The sequence below is a fragment of the Eurosta solidaginis genome, unplaced genomic scaffold (genome assembly GCF_040869045.1).
Source record: "Eurosta solidaginis isolate ZX-2024a unplaced genomic scaffold, ASM4086904v1 ctg00001082.1, whole genome shotgun sequence".
Taxonomy (NCBI): domain Eukaryota; kingdom Metazoa; phylum Arthropoda; class Insecta; order Diptera; family Tephritidae; genus Eurosta; species Eurosta solidaginis.
This window is the reverse complement of record NW_027136920.1, coordinates 40,860-65,125: the sequence shown is the minus strand read 5'-3', so window position 1 is coordinate 65,125 and position 24,266 is coordinate 40,860. Positions and strand designations below refer to the sequence as shown.

Genomic DNA, 24,266 nt, shown 5'->3' with positions numbered 1-24,266 from the left:
CAAGTAACTTTTTTGACCATATGCGGTGGTTCCGTTAAAAAAAACCAATTCAATTTTTTTTTAATACATACGGTGGTTCCGTTAAAAACCAAATTGAGATTTCTTTTGAATAAAGCGGTGCGCCCGTGAGTACATTTTAAGACTTACCAATTAATAGACATACTTTTGAGCCATTTTAAAATCAATTACTTTTATAGATTTTTCATACAAATTTACTGCAGTTTTAATTAATTCTTCTAATAAATTGTTAAATATTTCTTAAATTTTTTTTCTTTCGCTCTTTTTCCTCAAAAATTTGACTCCAAATATAAATTCAATATTCAAACAAGTGCTTTAGTAATTTCATATGTACAACCTTAGAAGTGGTAGACAAGTGCAAAAAACTTCAGATTCAGAATCCGATTCAGATAAATCAGGCTCAAGCTACGAAAGTTTAGCTTCATCTTCGACCGAAAAAGTCACAAACCAGGAAAATAGATTTTCTTTATCAACAGATTTTCCAGGCTTCGAAAATTCTTCCATTAAAAATTTAACTTCTAATTTAGTTTCAAATCTTACCGATTCAAATAGTGAAATTTTAACTTTTTCTACTTTAAAATCAGATCCTAACGACCCAAATAGTACAAAATTAGTTAACTCTTCTTCTAGCGTAAACCCAGACCTTAACGATCCAATTAGTACAAACGTGGCCTCATCTTCTGCTAATTCAGCTCCAGATCTTAACGATCAAATCATGGCAACACTTGAGGAAAAGAAAATTTTTATTAACACATGTGCTAATTCTATTAGAGAAAACTACAGTGGTGATCCATTAGCACAAAATTGCATTACTTGAACAATTCCCTACTGCAGATTTAACCGATACCATTATAGCGTTCTTAAAATCAAAATTAGAGGGTAAAGCTCGTGAAGCAATACCAACACAAGTAGCTTCAGTCAACGAAATTAAAACAGCTCTACGTAATAGGATCAAACCAGACAACTCGATAGTTGTAGCAGGGAGAATTGCAGCGTTAAATGTTAACGGAAACAATTATACAGATTTCGCCAAAAAAGTTGAAGATTTAGCTGACTCACTTGAGCGGTCTCTTATTATTGAAGGGATCACTCAAACGAAAGCTCATGAAATGGCAGTCGAACAAACTGTTAACGTGTGTCGTCTAAATGCAAAATCAAATTTAGTAAAAACCATTCTAGCCTCAACAGCATTCAGTGATCCGAAAGACGTGGTAGCAAAATTAATTGTAGAACAAAACAATGAAGTAACTGAGCGTCAGGTTTTAGCTTTTCGATCGCGCGGTAACAATACATTCAGAAATTCACGTGGTAGTTATCGAGGTTTTTACCCAAACCGTGGCTATACTGGTTATAGAAAAAATAGTTCATTTTCATATAATAGTAACTATAACGGTAACAACAATCAAATATATAGAAATTATAACGGAAATAGATACCAGAATAATAACAATAATAATACGCGTTCAAATACAAATCCTAATTCAAACAATAGTAACAATAGAAACATCAATTCAAGATCCTCAAACAGTAGAGGTCGAAACGCAAACGTTCGCGCTTTAAACGCCAGCGCCCCTCAGGAGCGAACACTGAGGGAGGACGAACTAAGCCAGTAAGCGAACTTCTCTCACCAATAGGCATCTATTGTTTAAATTTAAATTACTCTGACAGTTCTCGGCAGGTACTCTTTCTGAGCAGACGTGTTTTGTTTACTCTCGATATTCTGTTGAAGCTTTCGTTTGGTGTTTGATTAGCGAACACGTGTTTCATTTGTAAACCTGTTTTTCTCAAATTTTTCCTATACAAGTGTATTAAAAACCAGTGTTTGCTAAGTGAAAACTGAAAAATGGCCCCCGGGCCACCAAATCTCGGGGATAATAGGTTTGCACTGCTTGCCTTAGATCCCCAACCAAAAAGAAAAAAAACTACGTATACCCCTATGGTATATCCGAAACTACCAGACATTAAAAAAGAAAACCCTAAATTTCTTACAATTCGTGCTACTGACACAAACAAATCCCTTGCTAAATACTCGTGTTTTGCTGTACATAAAGCATTGGAATCAATCAGTAAGGAAATTCTTTCGATCTCGGAACTAAGGGACGGCAATCTTTTGCTCTTAGTAAAAAGTCAGCAAATAGCCGACAAATTCTTATCAGCGAAAAAGCTCCCTGGTGTGTGTCAAATAGAAGTGAGTTATCATGAAAATTTAAACAGTTCAAAGGGAACTATTTATGCTCCCTGCTTAAACTATGTGGAAGATAAAGAAATCATAGAAAATATGAAATCACAAGGTGTTGTTTCCGTATACAAATTTACAAAAACAATCGACAACGAAACCAAACCCACTGGAGTTGTACTCCTTACTTTCAACCTCTACAAGCTTCCTGACCAAGTTGAGGTATCTTGGAGGAGCGCAAAAGTTAGACCTTATTATCCTAACCCTATGAGGTGTAAAACCTGCCAGCTTTTAGGGCATACAACCAAACGCTGCACTAATTCTCCAGCCTGTCAAACTTGTAGCCTACCTCCTCACACTCCTCCATGTTCACGTACTTTATGTGTAAACTGCTCAGGTAACCATCCATCCTCTTCTAACGCATGCCCTAAGTACACGCAGTCAAAAGAAATACTGAAAATCAAATGCCAAAATAAATGTACAATGCGAGAGGCACTTAAACTTTACAAACAACAAACTCCCACAATACTCGACTCATCTTTCGCTGATGTCGTGAGAGTACAGCAAAACAACAACGGAAATATTGCTACGAAAACCCTTCCCTCTTTACCCGAACACATATCAAACACACAGCCAACGTCATCTTTACCAAATCCTTCTTTGAACATCCAACCACATGCACACACCAATTCAATCAACCTCACAACAGAAAATAACAACCAACAACTAAATAACCTCCAAAAACCAATTGTCGACTCACTCTATATTACTTCCAACAATTTTTCCAAAAACACCTCAAATTTAAACAGTCTCACTTTACAAAAAAATAACAATCCACAAGAAAATAACCAACAACCTAACTTATCATCTGCAACAAATTCAATCACCTTCGATTCTTTATCACAAACATTCTTCAATACACCTCTACACTTTGATTCCACTCTCTCTCAAGTTCTTGCACAAGCCCAAAACTTCCAAACTCAACAAAGCCCACAAATCTCAACAGCAGCTACTGCTGTCACATCAATAAACAATACAAATCCAAATCACACACATCATAATAATGATACACAATGTATGTCAGATGATGACCAACAATAATTTAACTAATAATTGCCACAAAAAACCTCCCATGCTCAAAATTTTGCAATGGAACATGAAAGGTTTTTACAACAACTATACTGAGTTAGAACTTTTAATAAAAGAGCAATCCCCAAGCTTTATTGCTCTCCAGGAAACTCACTTGGCTGTTGGTAAAACCGCACCTGTTCCTAAACAATACAAAAGTTTTTTTCATAATCTACCCATTAACAAACAGAATAAACAAGGTATCGCGGTTCTAGTTCGAAAGAACGTTCCGCACAAGCAAATCCATATAAACTCAAATATTTCCGTCCTTGCAATAGAAATTTCTCTTAACTTTAAGTTCACTATTATATCTTTGTACATACCCCCGCATCAAAACTTCACTCGATGCGAATTAACCAACATAATAAATTGTGTCCCGAACCCCGTAATAATGCTTGGAGATTTCAATGCGTGGAGTCCCCTCTGGGGCTCACATAGTTGTAACAAACGTGGTGAGATATTGGAAGATTTGATTCTTTCGGAAAATCTTACAGTACTAAACGACAACAAACCTACACACTTCTCCACGCACAACTCATTTACTACCATAGATTTAACAATATGTTCTACAAATATAGCTCCAAAATTAATCACCAACACACTAGATGAGCTATTCGGCAGCGATCATTACCCGGTCATTACCGTGCTGCAGCATAATTCAGGCAACACTACACCCGCCTGCCCCAGGTTTTTAACAGACAAAGCCAATTGGGAAAGTTTTCAGAAGATAGCGTTAAAACTTGCTAGCGAGTCGCCCACTTCTGGCAATATTAATCAAGAAGCAGCCTTAATTACTAAAATCATCCGCACCGCAGCCCATTACTCAATCCCCCAAACAGCCAGAAAGATACACCAGAAAAGGGTACCTTATTGGACGGATGAGCTTTCTAAATTACGTAACGAAAAAAAGATCCTCTGGGCAGAATTTAAAAGAGATAGATCTGACATTAACTTAGCTAACTATAAAAAAGCGAACGCCTTATTCACGAAAAAATCAAAACTAGCAAAAAGAGACGCTTTAAATAAATTCTCGGAAAAAATTGACCACAGAACAAATACAAAGAAGGCTTGGGCAGATATCAGAAAGCTCTCCGGCTCCTACAACGAAACTAATATTACTCTCGTTAATAGCCCTAACGGTCCCATCCTTCACTCAATAGACATAGCCAATCACTTTTCAGCAGTTTGGTCGAATTATTCATCGGACACAAACTTTGACTCTTCTTTTATATCAGCAAAGAAAGAATGCATAAACAAATTTAATAACCACAGCAATGGAGTTGCGGAATCCGCTGACTTTAAAATCCACCCCATCGAGTTAGAATCCGCTCTCGCTACTATGACTGGTAAAACTCCAGGTGCCGATAGAATTTCTTATCCGATGCTTCAGCATCTTCCCAGTAGTTTAAAGCTAAGAATAGCACAATTATATAAAACATTTTATTAAAGGGAATTTATCCACAAGCTTGGAAAAACGCAATAATAGTACCAATACCAAAATCGACTAACATTTCGACAGAAGTCCTAGGTTATAGACCGATCTCGCTTTTATGCTGTCTTGGTAAACTATTGGAAAAAATAATGGCGAAACGCATATCCTGGTACGCTTCAAAACACAACCTTATAAGCCCGCAGCAAATCGCATTCAAACAAGGCCAAGGCACTATCGATGGCTTACTCCTGTTCGATAATCATATTTCTTCCGCACTTTCCAACAGCAATCATGTTTCGTGTTTAAGCCTCGACTTCGAGAAAGCTTTTGACCGAGTAGGTATACATGTAGTTCTTCGTGAAATAGAAAAATGGAACATGAGTACAGCGATACTTACCTTTGTAAAAAATTTTCTTGTAAACCGCAAGTTCAAAACCAAAGTAAATTCCACACTATCTGAAATGTACGATTTACACAATGGGATACCTCAAGGATCTCCCTTGTCAGTAGTTTTGTTTAGTATTGCATTTAACGAAGTAAGCAACATTATTGTTAAATATAAAAACATTTCACATATTTGCTATGCCGATGATGTTCTGCTCTTTACAAAAATAAACGATTTAAACGTAGTAAAAAAAGATTTTCACGATATCCTTTCTGATATCTCAAACTGGTCTAGAAGTTCAGGCTCTAATATTAATATAGATAAATGTAGTACTCTCCATATATGCCGTAAGCACAAATGTAGTAATATAAGTCTTAGGTATAATAATGTAAATATCACAAATGCAAATAGTCTTAAATTTTTGGGTATTATCTTTGACAAAAGATACACCTTTAAAGATCACTGTTTGTACCTAAGAAAGCAGCTGGCTGCCAGGTTAAACATTATCAAGTATTTAACCTCAAAACACTGCCTAATTAACATCTCCACCATGGTTAATGTTACAAAAGCCTTTATCCTATCGAAGATAGATTATGGTCTTCCAATATATGGACACTGTGCAAAGAGCAACATAAAGCATCTCTACGCACCTTACCACTCAGCCGTCTGTCGGAGCATCAGAGCATTTCCAAGGTCACCCACCAGATTTGTACTTGCGGAGGCTGGCTTACCTACGATCGAAGAGAGAACTGAGCTTAACACCACAAAACTTATATCAAAACTTTTTCTCTGTAACAACATCGTACTATGCCAAACGGTTATTGCTGAAATCAGTCGCAATCGTCCACTTAGGCGAAAGTCAGTAATATCCAGATGCATAGAATACGCGAAAGAGCTTGGAATCAACGACCCAGTACTAAACCAAAAAGATACATTTTCACCATGGTCTCTGAATAAGTCATCCTTTATCTTAGAACTTAGTAAATATGCAAAAGAGACAACTAGTTCAACCGTTTACCAAAAACTGTTCGTCGAAACTCTATCTCACTTCCTCCCAGTTTGGCATACCATATTCACGGATGGTTCCAAGACTGGTGATTACACTTCGTTTGCAGTAGTAAAATCCTGTGGTGAAACTTTAATGGCAGGCCATCTACCTCACTTTTCTTCCATCTACACAGCGGAAGCTGTAGCGATCTTAAAAGCAATCGATCTTGCTCAAAGCCTCTTTTCTAAAACAATAATATGCACGGACAGCATGTCAACTATAATGTCTATACTAAACACCTCGAACAAAAACTACGTCATATCCTGCATCCGAAATAAGCTAATCGAAAACTCGAATACAATAAAAGTTATGTGGGTCCCTGGACATAGGGAAATCAGAGGAAATGAGCTTGCGGACCAGCGAGCCAAATTAGCTGGAAGAGAGCCATTGACCACCTTTCAATTTATTGAAAAAAGGGATTTATATAAGCACTTTGTGGCACAACAAAGAATGACACAAACAGCTGACTGGAAATCTATTCAACACCACTACACACAATTTAATGATAATAGAAGCAAACCAGAATACCCGCCTTTATGTAGGTGCAACGACATCAAAGCCTTCGTCCGCCTTCGCCTAGGGCACATTGCAGCCACACATGCATACAAACTCGCAGGGCAAAACCCACCATGCTGCCAATTCTGTTCTGCAACACCCCTAACGACCACGCATCTGCTCAACGAATGCACTTATTTTTCCACCACAAGAAACAAAATATTTAATCATAGCAGTCCCACTGAGTTGCTAAAAACGCCTACTTTAGATAACATTGAAAAAATCGCAACATATCTAACAATTACAAACTTAAGGAAATTAATATAAATATGTAGTACATAAGCTTATCGATGTAAAACCTGTTAACTTTTACCACTTGATAAACATGTATAGATATATATAACCTCATACACCTAGCATAAGCATTGACACTTTACACCAGCGAGCCGAAGGCCCTGGCAGCCAGCGCTCCTCTCTTAGTGTAATAACAATTGTATTGTTGTTTCACTTTTCTTAAATAAATAAATAAATAAATAATAAATTACTCTGATTTCATAGAATTACAACTAAACGAGTCACAAAAATTTTGTTCTTTCCTAGTAGACACTCAAGCGGACATTTCCTTAATAAAAGTATCATGTCTAGACAGTAACATTTCATTAAATACGAACGACATTATTAACATTACCGGTGTCACTTCCAATTCAGTTTCCACTTTAGGTAAAATTACAGCAAATTTAAATTTTTCTAACTTTTCTATTAAACATACTTTACATGTAGTGAATGAAGACTTTAATATTCCATCCGAAGGCATACTGGGTAAAGATTTTCTGAAAATTAACAAATGCATTATTAATTATGAAAGAAATAGTATTTCCTTTTGGGCAGGTAATGAAAAAGTCGCGATACCAATCCTACACGGAACAGAAACCGACAGTTGTATCATTCCTCCAAGATGCTAAATATTCAGACTTTTTGATTTAGGAAATTCACCCGAACCACTTTTCGTGGACTCGCAGGAAATCGAAAAAGGTGTTTTCACAGCTAGGTGCATTGTTAATTCCAGTAACCCAATAATTAAAGTCATAAATACCACAGATGATATAAAGTATGTGAAAAGAAAAAGTATTCGGACAGAAAACCTTTCAAACTACAATGTTTATACAATTAACAAGACAGAAACAGAAGACAAACCTACGAAAAAACTAACTTCGATTTTAAAAAATCAAATACCTCAACATGCTCATAGTAAATTAATTGACCTTTGCATAGATTATGCCGACATTTTCGCTCTTGACACGGACAAAAAGACTTTAAACAACTTTTACGAGCAAAAACTAAGATTGACAGACAACGATCCGGTATATGTTAAAAACTATAGATTGCCATAATCTCAACGCGAAGAAATAAATCGACAAGTAAATAAATTGTTAGACAATGATTTGATTGAACCTAGTTATTCGAATTACAATAGTCCTTTGATTGTAGTCCCAAAGAAAGATACTAATGGTCAAAAAGCATATCGTATGTGCGTAGATTTTCGCGCGGTAAACAAAAAACTCATTGCTGACAAATTTCCACTAGCTAGAGTTGACGATATTTTAGACAATCTTGGCAGGGCAAAATATTTTTCCACATTAGATCTTTTTCAGGATTTCATCAAATACCCTTGCATCCTGATTCTCGTGACATTACGTCTTTCAGCACTGACCGTGGCGCATTTAGATGGAAAGTGATTCCATTCGGCCTAAATATAGCACCAAATTCGTTTTCACGAATGATGACAATAGCTTTTTCGGGTATACCACCCAATGTCGCATTTTTGTACGTCGACGATATTATCGTCATAGGGTGTAGCGAAGCACACCACATTAAAAATCTTTCAAAAGTCTTCGATACTTGTAGATCTTTTAATCTCAAACTTAACCCAAATAAATGCAACTTTTTACGACCAGAAGTTACATTTTTAAGTCATAAATGTTCAGCCAAAGGTTTGTTGCCAGACGACTCTAAAATAAACGCAATTAAAAAGTATACAAAACCGACTGACAAAGACGCGGTACGACGATTTGTCGCGTTTTCAAACTTTTACAGACGGTTTATACCTAACTTTGCGTCTCTGGCAGCGCCTCTGAACCGATTAAGCAGAAAAAGAGTTGAATTCGTATGGGATGTTGAGTGCGAAAGAGCATTTTTATCTTTGAAAGCAGCGTTACTTTCACCAAAATTACTTCAATATCCAGATTTTACTAAACAATTCATTATCACTGTTGATGCTTCCACAACTGGATGTGGCGCTATTTTAAGTCAAGAACAGCAAGGTAGTGATTTACCAATTTGTTTCGCTTCTAAAGCATTTAATAAAGCCGAACAGAAAAAACCTATTATAGAATTAGAGCTTTTAGCTATTTACTTTGCAATCAAGCAATTTCGACCATATGTGTATGGTACCCATTTTATTGTAAAATCAGACCATAGACCTCTAGTATACTTATTCAACATGAAAGACCCATCTTCAAAACTTTCCAGAATAAGACTGGAACTATCTGAATATAACTTTACTATTGTATATATAAAAGGTAAATCAAACGTTTGTGCTGATGCACTATCGCGTATAACAATCGATGAGATTAAAGAAGCTAATAAACAAATTTTGGCAGTACAGACAAGAGCCATGACAAAAAAGGCAAACGACAAAAATTTACATAAGAATACAGACAAAAACGACGAAAAACAACTTACTTTACATGTCTACGACAAATTTTCTTTTAATTTTTCAAAAAAGATTCCACGAATAAGATCTGCAATTACGTACGATAAAAATAATAAAACAACAAATTTAAGAATTTTTGCGCATATTAAACATAAGAAACTCGAGTTACTTAGTTTTGAGCTTGTTAACGAAATAATGACTTTAGAGAAATTACTTTCGAGGCTTGAATCAGAAGCCGGCAAACGCAAAATTAAGCAGATTGAATGGCCTAAAAACGATATTGTGTTCGAACATTACACTATTACAAATTTCAAAAATATTGGAAATAAAATTTTAAAATCATTAGAAATTATATTAACAGATCCAGTGGAGACAGTAACAGATGAAGATACACAATTAAAACTTATGAAAATTTACCATAATGATCCCATTTCCGGTGGACATTGCGGAATGAAAAGACTTTACGCAAAATTGCGAACAAAATTTTATTGGAAGAACATGACTCGTGATATATCGAAATATATCAAAAATTGTAAGGATTGTCTCTTAAACAAGGTTAAACCTAAAACAAAAGAAAAACTTGTTTTAACACCAACTCCTTGCAAACCATTTGATATACTAGTAATTGACACAATAGGACCCCTACCTGAGTCCAAATATGGTAACAAGTTCGCACTTACCATGATTTGCGACATGACTAAATATCTGGTAACAGTCGCTGTACCAGACAAATCGGCAAAAACAATCGCTTCAGCTATTTTTGAAGGATTCATTTTAACTTACGGCACAATGAATGCCATAAAATCAGATTTAGGTACTGAATTTAAAAATGAATTATTTGAAGAATTAACTAAACTTTTAAATATCCAACATAATTTTTCAACTGCATACCATCATGAAACTGTTGGCACGATTGAACGTAATCATAGAGTTTTTAATGAATACTTGCGTGCATATTTAAAAGACATTTTTTCTGATTGGGATGTTTATTTAAAATATTTTACCTTGCTACACAACACTACGAGTAGCACAGTTTTCGACAATCAATTTTCGCCTTACGAATTAGTCTTTGGGAAAAAGGCAACTTTGCCTAATGAATTGACAAAAGAAACAATTGACCCAATTTATAATGTCGAAAACTACGCCAAAGAAGTTAAGTTTAGGATGCAGAAAACGCACAAAATGGCACAAAACCTAATTAATAAAAATAAATCACAAAGTAAAAATCTTTACGATAAAACGGCACGACCTTTAATTGTAAAAATCGGAGATAGAGTACTTTTACAAAAAGAACCACATCATAAACATGAAAATATTTATCAAGGTCCGTTTATTATAACTAAAATTAACGAACCTAACGTAACTATTTTCTATGAAGTCAAAAAAAAAGAAAAAGTGGTACATAAAAACCGCCTTAGTAAAGTAAATTAACATTACTTTAATACCTTGATAGAACGTTAAATTCCATTGAAAAATAAATCCAAAATTTTCTTACTAGAATTTAAGCAGCAACGAAGGCAAAAAATTGTTAACAAAAAAAAAAAAAGCACAAAATTTTGTATATTCAAAATACATATTTAATATGTAACACAAGATGTAAAACTTTAAATTGAATATGGAAAACAAAAATATTTACAAAAAAAGAAACATTCAACACATTTTGTCGTAAATTAAAATATTATTAATATTTATACCATTCATTTAAGTTACAATGAACTATAAAAATGTAACAAAAATTTAACTGCTCGATGTATAAAATCTTTTTCAATTATTAATAAAAATGGTTCCGAACCAACGAATTAAAAAGGGGAGGAACACCCTAAAATAAATATATTCGTTTGTTCGCAACAATTTTTATAAGTTTTTGGCCAAAGAAGAATGTGACAAAATTGATCACTTTGTCAATTCTGCCATGGCTACGATATGGAGGCGGCGTCCTCCAAGATAGCCATATCCGAGCAGGGAACGCCACATGGCGTTCATCCCAAGACCACGAACAGTCAACCGAAGGTACGTAACAGTTCAAATATACATCCGACTTTTTAAAATTTTTGGAAAATAAAGGATACATGTATATAGCTAGGGAAAATTTGGTAAAATTTTGTAAAGTTGTAAGAAAAGTGTGTGTTTTTTACTCCTTGCAAATGAGTTTCAAGTTTAGACATATACCAAAAGAAACATAATTAAATTATTGTACTTTTGATAGTACTGGCAATCGAATCAAAAAGTTGTATCCCAAAATTTTGTATATTTTAGAAAAACAACTCTGTAGTAAGAAATTGGTTTGCAAAGTTATACAAGTATTTTTCATTCATTTGTTAAAAATAACTGACTGGCTCTCTGATAAATATCAAAGTTTATTAAATCGAGTGATCAAAAAGCTAATAAGTCCTTTATTAAATAATAGAATTAAAAAGATACTTATCACAATAATCCTTAGTTTTAATTGATTTGAAAAATTTAGCTTATCGATTAATTGGTTTTTAATGGAATTGCCCTTTTGAAAGCTCGACCTAATATTTTTTTTGGTATTTTGGAGCTTTTTTAGGTATTTTTTTGGGTATTTTGGTAAACATTTTGGGCATTTTTTAGACATAAAATTTTTCCGATATGGCATCCCTACAAAAATACAACCCTGTGTTATGGGAAATTTTCAGTTAGAGAGGTGCAACTATGCATTTTTCCTTATGGCACTTTGGTATAAGTGCGAGAAGGATGCTCGATCACACGTACACGACTCGCTCAAGGGGAAAATGGATAAAATCCGCACACTGCCTATACAAAATTATCCATTTTTTTATCCATTTTTTTACTCAGTCATTATCCAGTTTTTGACGCAGTTTTGGTTGGCAGGGTTCTAACTACAATCTCCAAAGACAATACAAATAATTTTTATATTCATTCAGAAAATTAATATGTAAAATGCAAAGCTAATTAGAAAATTAGATTTACTGCAAAGTATGTATGTATACAGTTGCAACGCTTCAATCATTCATCCTCAGCAATCTCAATTCAACGACGCCCACAAAAACAATTGTTCTATGACCCCGATATTAGCAAACGAAAAGATCGAATGGTGTTTAATTCCGCGGGCAAGTCCTCACTTCGTAGATATTTGGGAAGCAGGTGTAAAATCATAAAAACCCCACCTAAGAAGAGTCATTCCCAGCAAACACAGTTTCTAACGGTAGAGAAATATTGTCATCACTCATCCTTAGTGTTATAAAAAAAAATAATAATCGAGAAAAGTTGAGTGAAAATATTGGTAGTTGCAAAATAAGTTTTTTACTCGTTATAACCAAAAGTAGTAAGTGAAAATTAATAATAAAAAAAAAGTTAGAGGGAAAGTGAGCAAACTGTTGCCATGATATTTGACTGGCATTATGAAGAAAATGTGTCTCCATCCAAGTCTTATATCAACCCAGATCTAACTTCCGAAGGACTAAGTGGCAGCTAAAATTTCCTTAAGCTAGGTTTTGGATTTTTATGAATATTCATATTAAGTATATAAGCTTATAGCCCATTAAAGGTATTTGAAATAATAAAGCAATGAAAATTGAATTGATTCTAAATAATTGAATTCAATTGCGCTTCAATTTAAGACTCACATTCGAAACCAATTGGAACTCGACGTTAGAATTTGATTAGAATTCTAACCCCTTTATCGACATCTAGAACAAAGTATCCTTTTGTTTTTATTATATTCTGTATGTTATTTAATCCTAATTGTGTGGAATGTTTTAGGCGCACTTTGAAAGCTTAGTAACATTTTTTGGATTTTTACAGTATTTGCTTTAATTAGAAATACTTCCGCTGTTACTATTATATCAATATTATCATCTGTATTAAATTAGCGAGACTTGCTCGTATTGCTTTATACAGTGGTTTTTGTTATTGATATTAGAGAAAAATTGCAAAGTTTACAAACGGCGGTGGCTACTAGGACATGTTTCTGAATTTCACTTCTTCAAAGTATTGCCTTTTTGTTGCTATTCCTTTTATTCACCATTTAGGCACATACCAATTCTGTATGTTATTTAATCCTTTTTTTCGAGAATGCTATACATCTCGACAGTTTCTCAAATCGTCTTCTAATCTTCTACCTTAGAGAAATTCATTAGAGTACGATTCGTTTTCTAATCGCTATCTAACCTAAATATTAGCTGGGTTGCTGAATCCAAATTCACTTTTGAATAGAAGCAGTACTGAATTCACGAGCATTGTATACACTAGGATCGGAAATAGAATAAAACAACGTTCTGACGCCTTAGACCGTTGGAAAATTATTCAAAAGTTAAAGAGAGACTTTTGCACTATAGACACATGCACTATAGACAAATGACTTCTATGACATTCAGAGCGGAATGCAATCTTAAGTTTAATTATTAAGCTACTAATAATAGTCTTCGTATTTTATAATTTAATTAAAGTTGACTTTGTTCACTTATAACAGAGTTGTTAAGGAATGCAATCCATACACTCCCATTACTGGACTATCACTTTTAGATCGCAGCCTTTATTTTTTGTTTTTGGAATAGTGAATACATTTTTAGTCATTACCCCCCTTAGTCCGGACTTATCCGAAGCTTGTTGTTGCTATTCATTGGGGTATGGTTTCACATGGCGCGTCCCAAGTCCAGCTCACAACCCGCTCAGTGGGGATGAAAATATTATTTGCACGTTTATATAGTGATGCGCTTGCATCCACACCTCGTGATGGACAGACGCTGCCGATAAAAGATCCCCCAGCTAGCTCTTAAACCAAGTATGTCAGAGTGGCCTGGCTATGTTGTCGCCTTCTCACATTAGCTCACCACTAAACGGATGTTCAGTGGCTACCCAGAGGATACTTGGCCGCAAGCGACCGGAAGTAGTGAGCTGCTCGAAGCGCATGAAAAAGAATCGTTCTGGCCATCCCCAGGTGAATGGCGGTCAGAAGCTTTCCCCACTTTCGTGGACTTCTACACACGGTTCCACTCCACGCTCTGGAATAATCTTATATAAAAGCGTGCAATTACTGGCGAATGTTGATGACATTGATATCATCGGCCTGAACACCTAAGTTCTGCTTACTCCAAACTCGAAAAAGAAGCGGTAAAGAGGGTTTTGCTGGTGAATGAGGACAAAACAAAGTACCAGCTGTCATCGAGCGAAGAGTCAGCGCATAGCCGCCTTGGCAACCAATCTACTGTTGGCAGCCATAATTTCGAAATAGTAAAGGACTTCGTTTATTTGGGAACCAGCATAAACACTAACAACCACATTAACTCTGAAATCCAGCGAAGATTCACTTGCCAATAAATGATACTTCGGACTAGGTAGGCAATTGAAGAGTAAAGTCCTCTCCCGGCAAAAGAAAATGCTCTACAAGTCTCTTATCGTACCCGTCCTGCTATATGGTGCAGAAGCATGGACCATGACAACATCAGATGAAACGGCTCAGGGGTGTTCGAGAGAAAATTTCTTCGAAAGCTTTATGGACTTCTACGCTTTGGCGATGGCAAGTACCGAAAAAGATTTAATGATGAGCTGTACGAGCTTTACGCAGACATCAACATAGTCCAGCGAATTAAAATGCAGCGGCTACGCTGACTATTCTATGTTATGCGAATGAAAGCTGACGCTGCGGCATATACGCAGTTAAAAGGAAAGCCAATGGGATCACCTACTTCACAATGGATAAATTGGAACGAGAACCACGATTACTTACGAAGTATTTCGACGATTTATTCGCGATAGACAACGAAGATGAAATAGAAAAATACTTGACGCGCTGAACAATTTTGACAAAAATATAAAGTTTACAGTAGAAATTGAAAAGGAAGGAAAGTTAACTTATTTAGACTCTGAAGTAAATATACGAGGAAATCAATTAACCTTCATAAGTTCTTCAAAAATATTGACGTTCAAGTTCTTTGGGTCAAATTAGACCCAAGCGGTAAAGTTGTGGCATAGAACTAATTCAACATATTACAATGTTGTATAAAATATAGCATATTATATTTAGCTAAAATTAATAAATATTTTAGACTTTTAACAGCATTTATTTCAATCTTTTTCTTTTTGATTTCGCAAAACTAAGCAAGAAACACATATTTAAATAGAGTGTATGGAATAAAAATATAATATGAATTATTTAAATTCACGAAAAAAATAAAATTGAATTCATGGCAAAATTATATCTAGATAATTCAAGTTTTTAATTATTACATCGGTTACATAAAACAATCGTTTTAGAATGCTCCTTACATACAAAGGATTCACAACTGGTACAGACTAATCCAGTTTTATTATCTGTCTTCTGGCATAGTTGGCATCGACGTCTTTTTGTTGTACTTTTGTCTGGTCTTAACTCCGATCTTGCTAAAATAGACGGCTGTTGATCGTGTTGATCCAAATCTTGAATTCTATTAACGATTTCCCGAGAAAATTTAGCCCTTGGTAACGTTTCTCTTTTTTTTATAAAAGGCGCTGTAAGCTGGAGGCCTACGTTTTCCAAGAAGTGCCGGCGTTTGGAAAAAGAGTTTTCGTTATAGCCATTATTAACCGATGTAAATAAAATAAAAGCATTATACGCTGATATGTCAATCATATTGCTAAATACAACTTGGGGCCATAGGTTTGTCTTTCTTTTGCAAGTATAACAGGACACAACTTTATCTAGCGTATCTACACCACCTTTACACTTGTTATAATCCAATATTATTTGAGGTTTTTTGTCTTCGCGATCACTTACTTCTGAGCTATGATGCAAAGTGCTAAACAGAAGCACCAGTCTATTTTTCTTTGGGATGTAAGATAGCAGGGTGGTATTTTCTGTAAAACAAAATGTCGAAGAATAAAGAAGCCTTCCTTTAGTTGTTACTAACTCGGGCGGCAACTCAGGCTTATTTTTCGAATGGTTCCAACTAAAGTAATGTGTTTTCCCAGTAGTTTTTGTCCTAGTTGATAAGATGTGAAAAAACTGTCTGCAGTCACATTATGCCCTTTAAGTCCAGCTGTCAAATCAAGAACTACACACATACCTTGGTTTTTTTCGGACATGGCTCCTATATCTTTGCCTGTATACGGTTGGATACTCCAGGCATAACTAGTAACCGCATCACAAAGAACCCAAAATTGTATCCCATATTTTGCTGCTTTTGATGGTATGTATTGTCGGAATGGGCATCTTCCTCTAAATGCTACCAGCTGCTCATCGATTGTTATATCTTGTGAAGGGTTATAAAGTTTGGGCAACAAGTCAACCCACTGATTCCACAGTTCACGTATCGAAGAAAACTTGTCTACCATTCTCCGTTGGTTACGCGTGTCTCTATTGTCGAACCTTATCACTCTTGAAATGACTTTGAACCTTTTCAATGGCATAATTGCTCCAAATATGGGTCTTTCTCTTTCAGGGTGCCATAAACTTTCGGTACTTTCATTGTTTCTCCGATACACTCCAGCTAACAAAAGTAAACCAATAAATGCGAACATTTCAATTTCGTCGATGCCGGTCCAATGATCACCGTTTCGTTTCGTTTCAATACGTTTTCCTTCAATGTTTGTGCATCTCAAAATAGTGCCCATCACAGGAGTTGGGAAGAATAATTGAAAGCTTGACATCTCTTCCTCAGTAATTCTTGAAGAGGCGTAGCGAATCACACTAGGAATTTTATTGATAACATTTTCCATGGAAGCTCATCCATATCTATTGTTACAAGGTGCCTTTGAATATCTTATTTGTCCATTTTTTGAAACGATGTCCTCAGTGAAAATATTTTCGTTATTACTTTGACTATCACTTTCACTATCTGACGACTCAGCGTATTCAATGTTATCTTCACTTTCTGAACAAGATTACAATTCGTCTGATACTTCATTCAATAGGACCTCTATTTCACTATCTTTTATTTTCTTTGAAGCCATTTTTCTTAGCGTTCAAATTTATTCGCGTTACTCTTTCCGTGTTTATTTTACTACTGTATCAGTACTGCAAGGAAACATTTTTAGTTCACTCACAAACCTATAATCTGGGGATTCCCCGATATAAAAACACAAACGCAATAAAAGGAAGCGAGACAAACATATGTCTATAAGCGTTTGTTTTGAATTTATAGACGTGAGAATAGCGGAAGTTCGCCATGAGAATAGATTAGAACAAAACAAAAATAATAGTGCGCTTACAATGGGTCAAACTTGACTATATTTGACACTATTTGTAAAAAATTGTATATCAATAAAAGTAGTAAATATAGGAGTTCAAAATCATTAGTATATTTGTGGCTTCTAAAATGAATAAAAGTCATAAAATATGAAAAACTATATCCTCAAACTTTTCCGGAAAAAACGATTTTCTTCCTAAAATGGGTCAAATATGACCCGAAGACCTTTAAAGGTTAAAGCTGAAGTGGTATAAGAAACCAACGTCATTGGGACGAATTATAAACTATAATTCCAAACATCCAAAGTCAATGGTTATGAATACAGCGATGGGCTGTATACGACGAATGTTGCAGACTTTGGACCAGGTTTACCACAAAGAAGTACAAAACGGGATATTTTCACTATTAAGAAACAATGATTTTCCGACACAGACTGTAAAATTACTACCTAAAAGGGTTAATTCTGTCAACAGTCAACAAAAATCTGAAAAAGTATTCACATACAGGTCTAAAGCTTATGTACCTCAACTGTCGGAGCGGCTAGCAAAATCCGACTGCTACAGTAGAGAAAAAACACAAACCGGCGAACGCATTAAAACATATTTTCAAGGAAAGAAAATCGAAAATACCACAAACGGAAAAAAGCAATGTAGTGTACGAAATTTCATGTAGAGGAAATGGAGAAAATAGGTGCAGTAGCGTATGTGTGGGCGCAACACAGTTAAAATTAAGGACCAGACTGTCACAACATAAGGAAATTGAAAAAAAGAATTCAATTATAACGAAAGGTTTCACGAATATAATAAGAAGTATTTTTTAAAACAAAGTGTTCCAGCAAATGTTTTCGGTGTGGGGAATTATGTAGTGATACAAAATTTCGCCTCTACTGCTGGGACTAATAAAAAATGCATCGCTAAGTACAAAGGCCGCTATGAGATTTCCAAAAACTACCAAGCGATCGGTATGCTTTGAAAAATTTTCAGGTAACGCAAATATCATATAACGGTGTGGTTGAAGCGAATCGATAACGTATGTGGATAACACCGACATACGTAATGTATGTCCTGCATGCGATTTATCCTCACATGACACCAACCATCTTCTCAATTTTAATGTAGACCCTACGCCTCCAGCACGAATCTCCCTATGGTCCCCCCTGTTGAAACAGCCAGTTTCCTTGGACTCCCGTTAGAGGTTGATTACAATTTGTGAATGGTCGTCATTGAATGGGGCGAAGCACTGTTAACACAACAACAACCAGAGGTTGAATCGGATTCCTTGCTTGCGAATAAGCACAGTGACACGAAGAAGGTGACGGAAATTGACAGGTAGGCCAAGTTGTAATACTGTATTGTAAAATAAATTAAAATACTGTGTAAAGGTTTTGGAGTTTAGACACAGAAAGCTTTGTATATCTTGTGAACATATCCCAACGAGAGAGTGTAAATGTAGGCGTATTACTGGTGCTACAAATACTTACTTTAGAATTAAGGATGTAGCGAAGAAGGAATTCAACTCTATCGTTGATTAAGGAGCTTCAAGAAATCATGTGTCTTGCATTGACATCACATTAGGGGCGATTTCATGGTCACCGCTGTTGTTTAAAAAGTGTCCCAGCTCTGAAGGCGGGACCGTCTTTTTAACATAAGCTTCATATTAGCGGGCGGACTTTTACAACTTTTTTTTGTGACCCGGTCTATTGGGCTGCTGCCTGCTTCAGCTTCAATATTTAGTATAGAGATTTCATATATGAGCAAGAAAAAGTGAAGGAGAATGGGATAGAGGGTGAAGGATGGAAACGGGTCTCACTTTTTATATCATGGCAAACCAATTTTCGGACAGAACAAAGGTCGCCGGGTACTCTAGTGTATTAAGTGTTAAATACTTGTTTGTAAAATTTTTCCTTTTCTATTTTAGGGGGCCACTCTATGAAACACTCTAAATCAATGCCTGATCACAGTTCCTCGTCTAGAAAGCTAACGAATAAATGGCCTTCCACCAACACGGATAGCGGAATCAGTATTTTCTCAGCCGATACTCTTATAAAGTACAAAGATGCTAGGTAAAATTAAAATTTTCTGTTTTTTGTATGTACGTACGTAATTGTGTGTAATGGTATTTGAAGTTCGCGGTCTGGATCTAATACGACATCAAAGTCTGAAGAGGTAAAAAGAAGACTGGAAGATGGGACCAGAAGATCTCGTCGCTCCACACAACAACTATCGCAGCAACCACCATCGCTTAGTAGCAGTAGTAGTGGTAGCAGTAGTGTGCATCATCAACCACAACCACCACCGCTCCCTGCGAAACCACTGGAAACCACAACTGTCGTATTCTCTTTCTGTGACGAAGAATATCCATATAGAACGAAAATTCCAGGATCGGAACCAACCTTGAAACAGTTTAAGGACTACTTGCCTAAAAAGGGCAACTTCAGGTAAGTTAAACACGTTATATACATAACGAAAACACAAATAGTCATGGAATGACCCATTTCAAAATGAGGGTTTAGTTCGGTTCTGGTTTGTGTATCGTTTTTCAGAAGTATTTTTAGATTTACATGAGTATGTTTCACAACTGAATGATAGTGAATAAGGGCCGATGAAGAAAATTGTACTAAACCGTATTGTTTAAGGAATAACGCTTATTAAAAAACACTACGTGGAGAAATTTCATCACAAGACTCATGTTGTGGTTGCCCAGAACCGTTATTTAAACTAAATTTCTTACTCTACATGCACATAAATCTACTTATCTACGTACTAAATTAGTGCATAGCAAACTATGTTTATACCTCACTCCTAATACATTCCTTGTTATGCTATCTGTAAACAAAAGAGAGAACGATGTCTCAAATAAGTATACACGTGCTCTGCTTATCGGTATTTTTGGTTCTGTTTCACATATTTTAAATACTATATGCAGCAAGGTAAGGAATCATACGAAAGGATCACTTTTAAATGATTGTGTATCTGTCGCATGGTTTTGGGTAAAGTAAGAGAGTGTGATCTATTCTGGTTTTTCTATTAGCTTTTTAATCGATAGTTTTCATAGTTTTCGCTGCATCGCTAATTGAAAAGCGAAAAAAATTTACAGTTACCTTAGTAAAAATAAATATTTGTTTGAAGAGTCGCTCAATTTGCACGAATTTGATTGTAGATGTGGTAAATAATAATGTATAATTACAGTACGGAATACTTGTAAGCGTAAGGGTTTACCAAATAAGGAAAATAAAGAACGCTAAGAAAGATGGGAACCTAAATGCACAGAAATTAATGAATATAAGTGCGAAATTTTGCAAAAAAATCGAAAACCACTGCGAAAATAAGCTTATCAATAACTTCTTATTAAATCCTTTAAGAAACAGTGAGTATCAAAACAAAGGTCAGAGATGTTGACATTAGGAAAACAGGGAGCACCAGAAATCGATATCTGTTTTTGCAAATAGCACTGACAAAAAAAGTATTCATACCTACTTAGTATCTGACCGAAAGTATCAATACTTACATTTACCATAAGTATCGATACTTAACATTTACAAATGGGGTTGACATCTAAAGCACCTCCAAAAATATCGGGATAATATTAAGCGACGCCTATTATTTTTAAGAATTTATGAACTTAACTCCTCTTGACCTCGGAAACAATAACCTGGAGGCGGAAATCCAAAATTTCACTTCTGACAAGAGATATTTGTGAAAAATTGTTGCAAGTTGTTATGTTCTGGTTTTAAGTTTCATGCTGTTGTTGTTGTGGGAAAATACTGTAGATGCGTAGCCGATGTTGGACCGTGTAATGCTGTTGTTGTGGAGAAATACTGTAGATGCGTAGCCGATGGTGGACTGACACAGTTTTATTTTTTAAAGCGCGGTTTAGAGTGTTCCGGGTAAAATTTTATATATCCGCTTTCGGAATATTAGCCGTGTTTTTTTACACGTGTCTACGTTTGCGTAAAAAAAACGCTTATCCTCGCTTAGATAACGGTTTAGGAGACCCATCTAGCGGCAGTTGTTGAATAAGCGCAGACACAAACCTCTGGTGGCCATAGTGTATAACAAATAGCTGAATCTGCTGCAATGAATAGTGGACACACACCATTTTTAGAGGTGATACGTAGAATTAGTGTTGAGGTGAAACATAGACACATATTTCAGTTGCATCTGAGTATTAGGCGTATTGAAATTTAGTAGTACTAATTTTATGTGCAGCAATTTCAGAAGAGTAGATAACGTTTAACGCTCAGCAGTCCACATAAAGTTTAAGCGTAAACGTACATAGATGTAAAAAAACAGGGCTATTGATACTGACATCAAAGCAATTCTTTTGAAGCCACATGCTTATATAAAGTTCACTTGTGCTTGTATCTTTGTTTATACCAGAGATCTGCTTTGAGTACTAATCAAACTAGTGCACTTAGTCATGAGCAGCGGTGGGCAGTGTTGCCAGAAAAAAAATTTCTTTGGTAGCCCCAAAAGAAAGAGCTAAATTTCTTCAAGAAAATCCAAACCCCTTTGCAAAAAGAATATGTATATTTTTCAATGTAAGTTTTCACATTTATTTCAAATCAAACTTAAACAAAGTTAAAAAAAGTTACAGTAAACTAACAAAAAAAAAAACCTAAATAAGGTTCAAGAGAGGTACATAAGTAATACTGTTTTTATAGTTCATTTTATATTTTTTAATAAGAAAAATACGTTGTTTATTTCAGCGTCATGAGAGCATTTATTAGCCTTTTAAGACCACTTCTTTTTGTCAGAAGCGAATTCAACATAACTAAACTCATTTTGTTTCTGTATTTGCTTTTAATCAAACTCATGTTTGAAAACGTTCTTGCAACTTCAGCACTACTTAGTGGCAGCACAAAATCGGCAAGCTTTTGGAATTATACTGTTTAACATCAAACCAAAAACTTAATGTTGATGTCACATTTTTCCGATTTCGGAGATAGATATTTTTCCACTGCATTTGTAATCTCGTTAGTTCATCAGTGCTATACTTGTTTTTTTTTTTTTTTCATTTGTGAAATATGAAAACCTTTGAGGTTTTGCAATTCTTAATGTGTTTTCAACCGAAAAGAAATCTGTTTTGCTAAGCGTTTCTATATTGTGCGGCAAGCGTTGCCTTAGTTGCTCTATTAATTTAATTATGAAGTCGCGACATATATGTATTACGTATCCTTCTTTCAATGAATTCGTCTATACATTTATCTTATTCTTGGTAATTGTGCAGTTTATGGTACCCACCGAAATTCGGGCCTTTTTTCGAGTGAGGTATCAAAAGACGCGTATTCATGTCTAGATTAAGAATCCGAAAGCGGAAGTTACCTTTTTTTACCCGTTTAAAAGTTATCCGCGAAAAACTGTTCCATTGGGCACGTTTTTTTCTGGCACAATGGCGTTACTGTAGGCACATGAATTAACTCAATTCCAATATTCGGTATATTAATGTAATTTGATATCGCAGCGATTTAGTTTAGCACCCCCCGAGTCCGGGGTTAAACTTGATATAAAATGAAAGAGTGTGTTCTCCCGATCACAAATATATATATTTTAAAGTGCGCAAACTTATAGTTTAAAAGTTATTTGTTGTTAAAGTTTACAAATTTCTGTAAAAATTTTGACATAGGCCGCCTATGCGAAAGGGTGTTCTACTCAGAAAAATCTGTGGTTCGCGAAGCTAATGTTGTACCGGCTAAGGGTTATTTTTTATGAGCGCGGCCGAAGGCCGCCTATGCGAAAGGGTGTTCTACTCAGAAAAATCTGTGCTTCGCGAAGCTGGTGTTGTATCGGCTAAGGGTTGTTTTTTATGAGCGCGGCCGAAGGCCGCCTATGCGAAAGGGTGTTCTACTCAGAAATACTGTGGTTCGCGAAGCCGGTGTTGGACCGGCTAAGGGTTATTTTTTAAAGGCGCGTCCGAAGGCCGCCTACGGGGAAACGTGTTCTACTCAGAAATACTGTGGTTCGCGAAGCCGGTGTTGGACCAGCTAAGGGTTATTTTTTATAAGCGCGGCCGAAGGCCGCCTAGTCGGAGAGGTTTTCTACTCAGAAATACTGTGGTTCGCGAAGCTGGTGTTAGACCGGCTAAGGGTTATTTGTTTATAAGCGCGGCCGTGAAATTAATTGAGGCTATTAAATACACCTACATACCATCCGTAAAAATATATATTTTCCTTTTTGTTTATAAACTGAAAGGTGGTAAGGTAATATGTATTTTTTTTTGTTGATGTGGCAGCATAGGTTTGTAATGCCATAAATAATATATATATATATATTGTTGCGAATTTACTGCAATTCCGCTTATTCCAAATATTCTACTAACGTTCGAATCACCAAACTGTTGAATATATAACTCCACTATTCAATAATGCAAAATGGCCTTTATTAAAGGCCTTCACAATAACACTTATACTTGGCAACTGATAGCTTGCTTAAATCAAACTGATCTTCTTGCCTCAACTGTTGCTGCTTTTATACTCTGTGCTGTGTCGTTCGCATACTTCTAGGCGTTTCTATTTCTAGAATCTACTACTTATTTATCAGCTATAAACTTATCAGCTATAACTACAGATGCAGATGATTTTATAGCTTCTCTCATAGCCCATACGCGTGTATATGTGAGTGATACTTGCACAATTATTGCATACTTTCGGGAGTATCTCAGATATATGCATGTGGTTGTGCGTTGCTTCTCTGCTGCGTGTACGTAGATATGTGTAGATATAATG

The 24,266-nt window shown here is 35.6% G+C and overlaps 1 protein-coding gene across 3 annotated transcripts in view; it reads left to right on the top strand.

Annotated features, from left to right (window-relative positions):
- Positions 1-24,266, top strand: part of LOC137235799 (axin-like) — a 647,628-nt gene that overhangs the window by 605,234 nt on the left and 18,128 nt on the right. For 2 of the 3 annotated variants that reach the window (XM_067758632.1, XM_067758630.1), the window contains 2 exons: positions 19,460-19,604; positions 19,668-19,979. In XM_067758632.1, the coding sequence (XP_067614733.1) occupies positions 19,460-19,604; positions 19,668-19,979 (457 nt within the window). Of the gene's footprint in view, positions 1-19,459; positions 19,605-19,667; positions 19,980-20,084; positions 20,122-24,266 lie in introns of those variants that run through there. The other variant, XM_067758631.1, reaches the window with a different exon arrangement.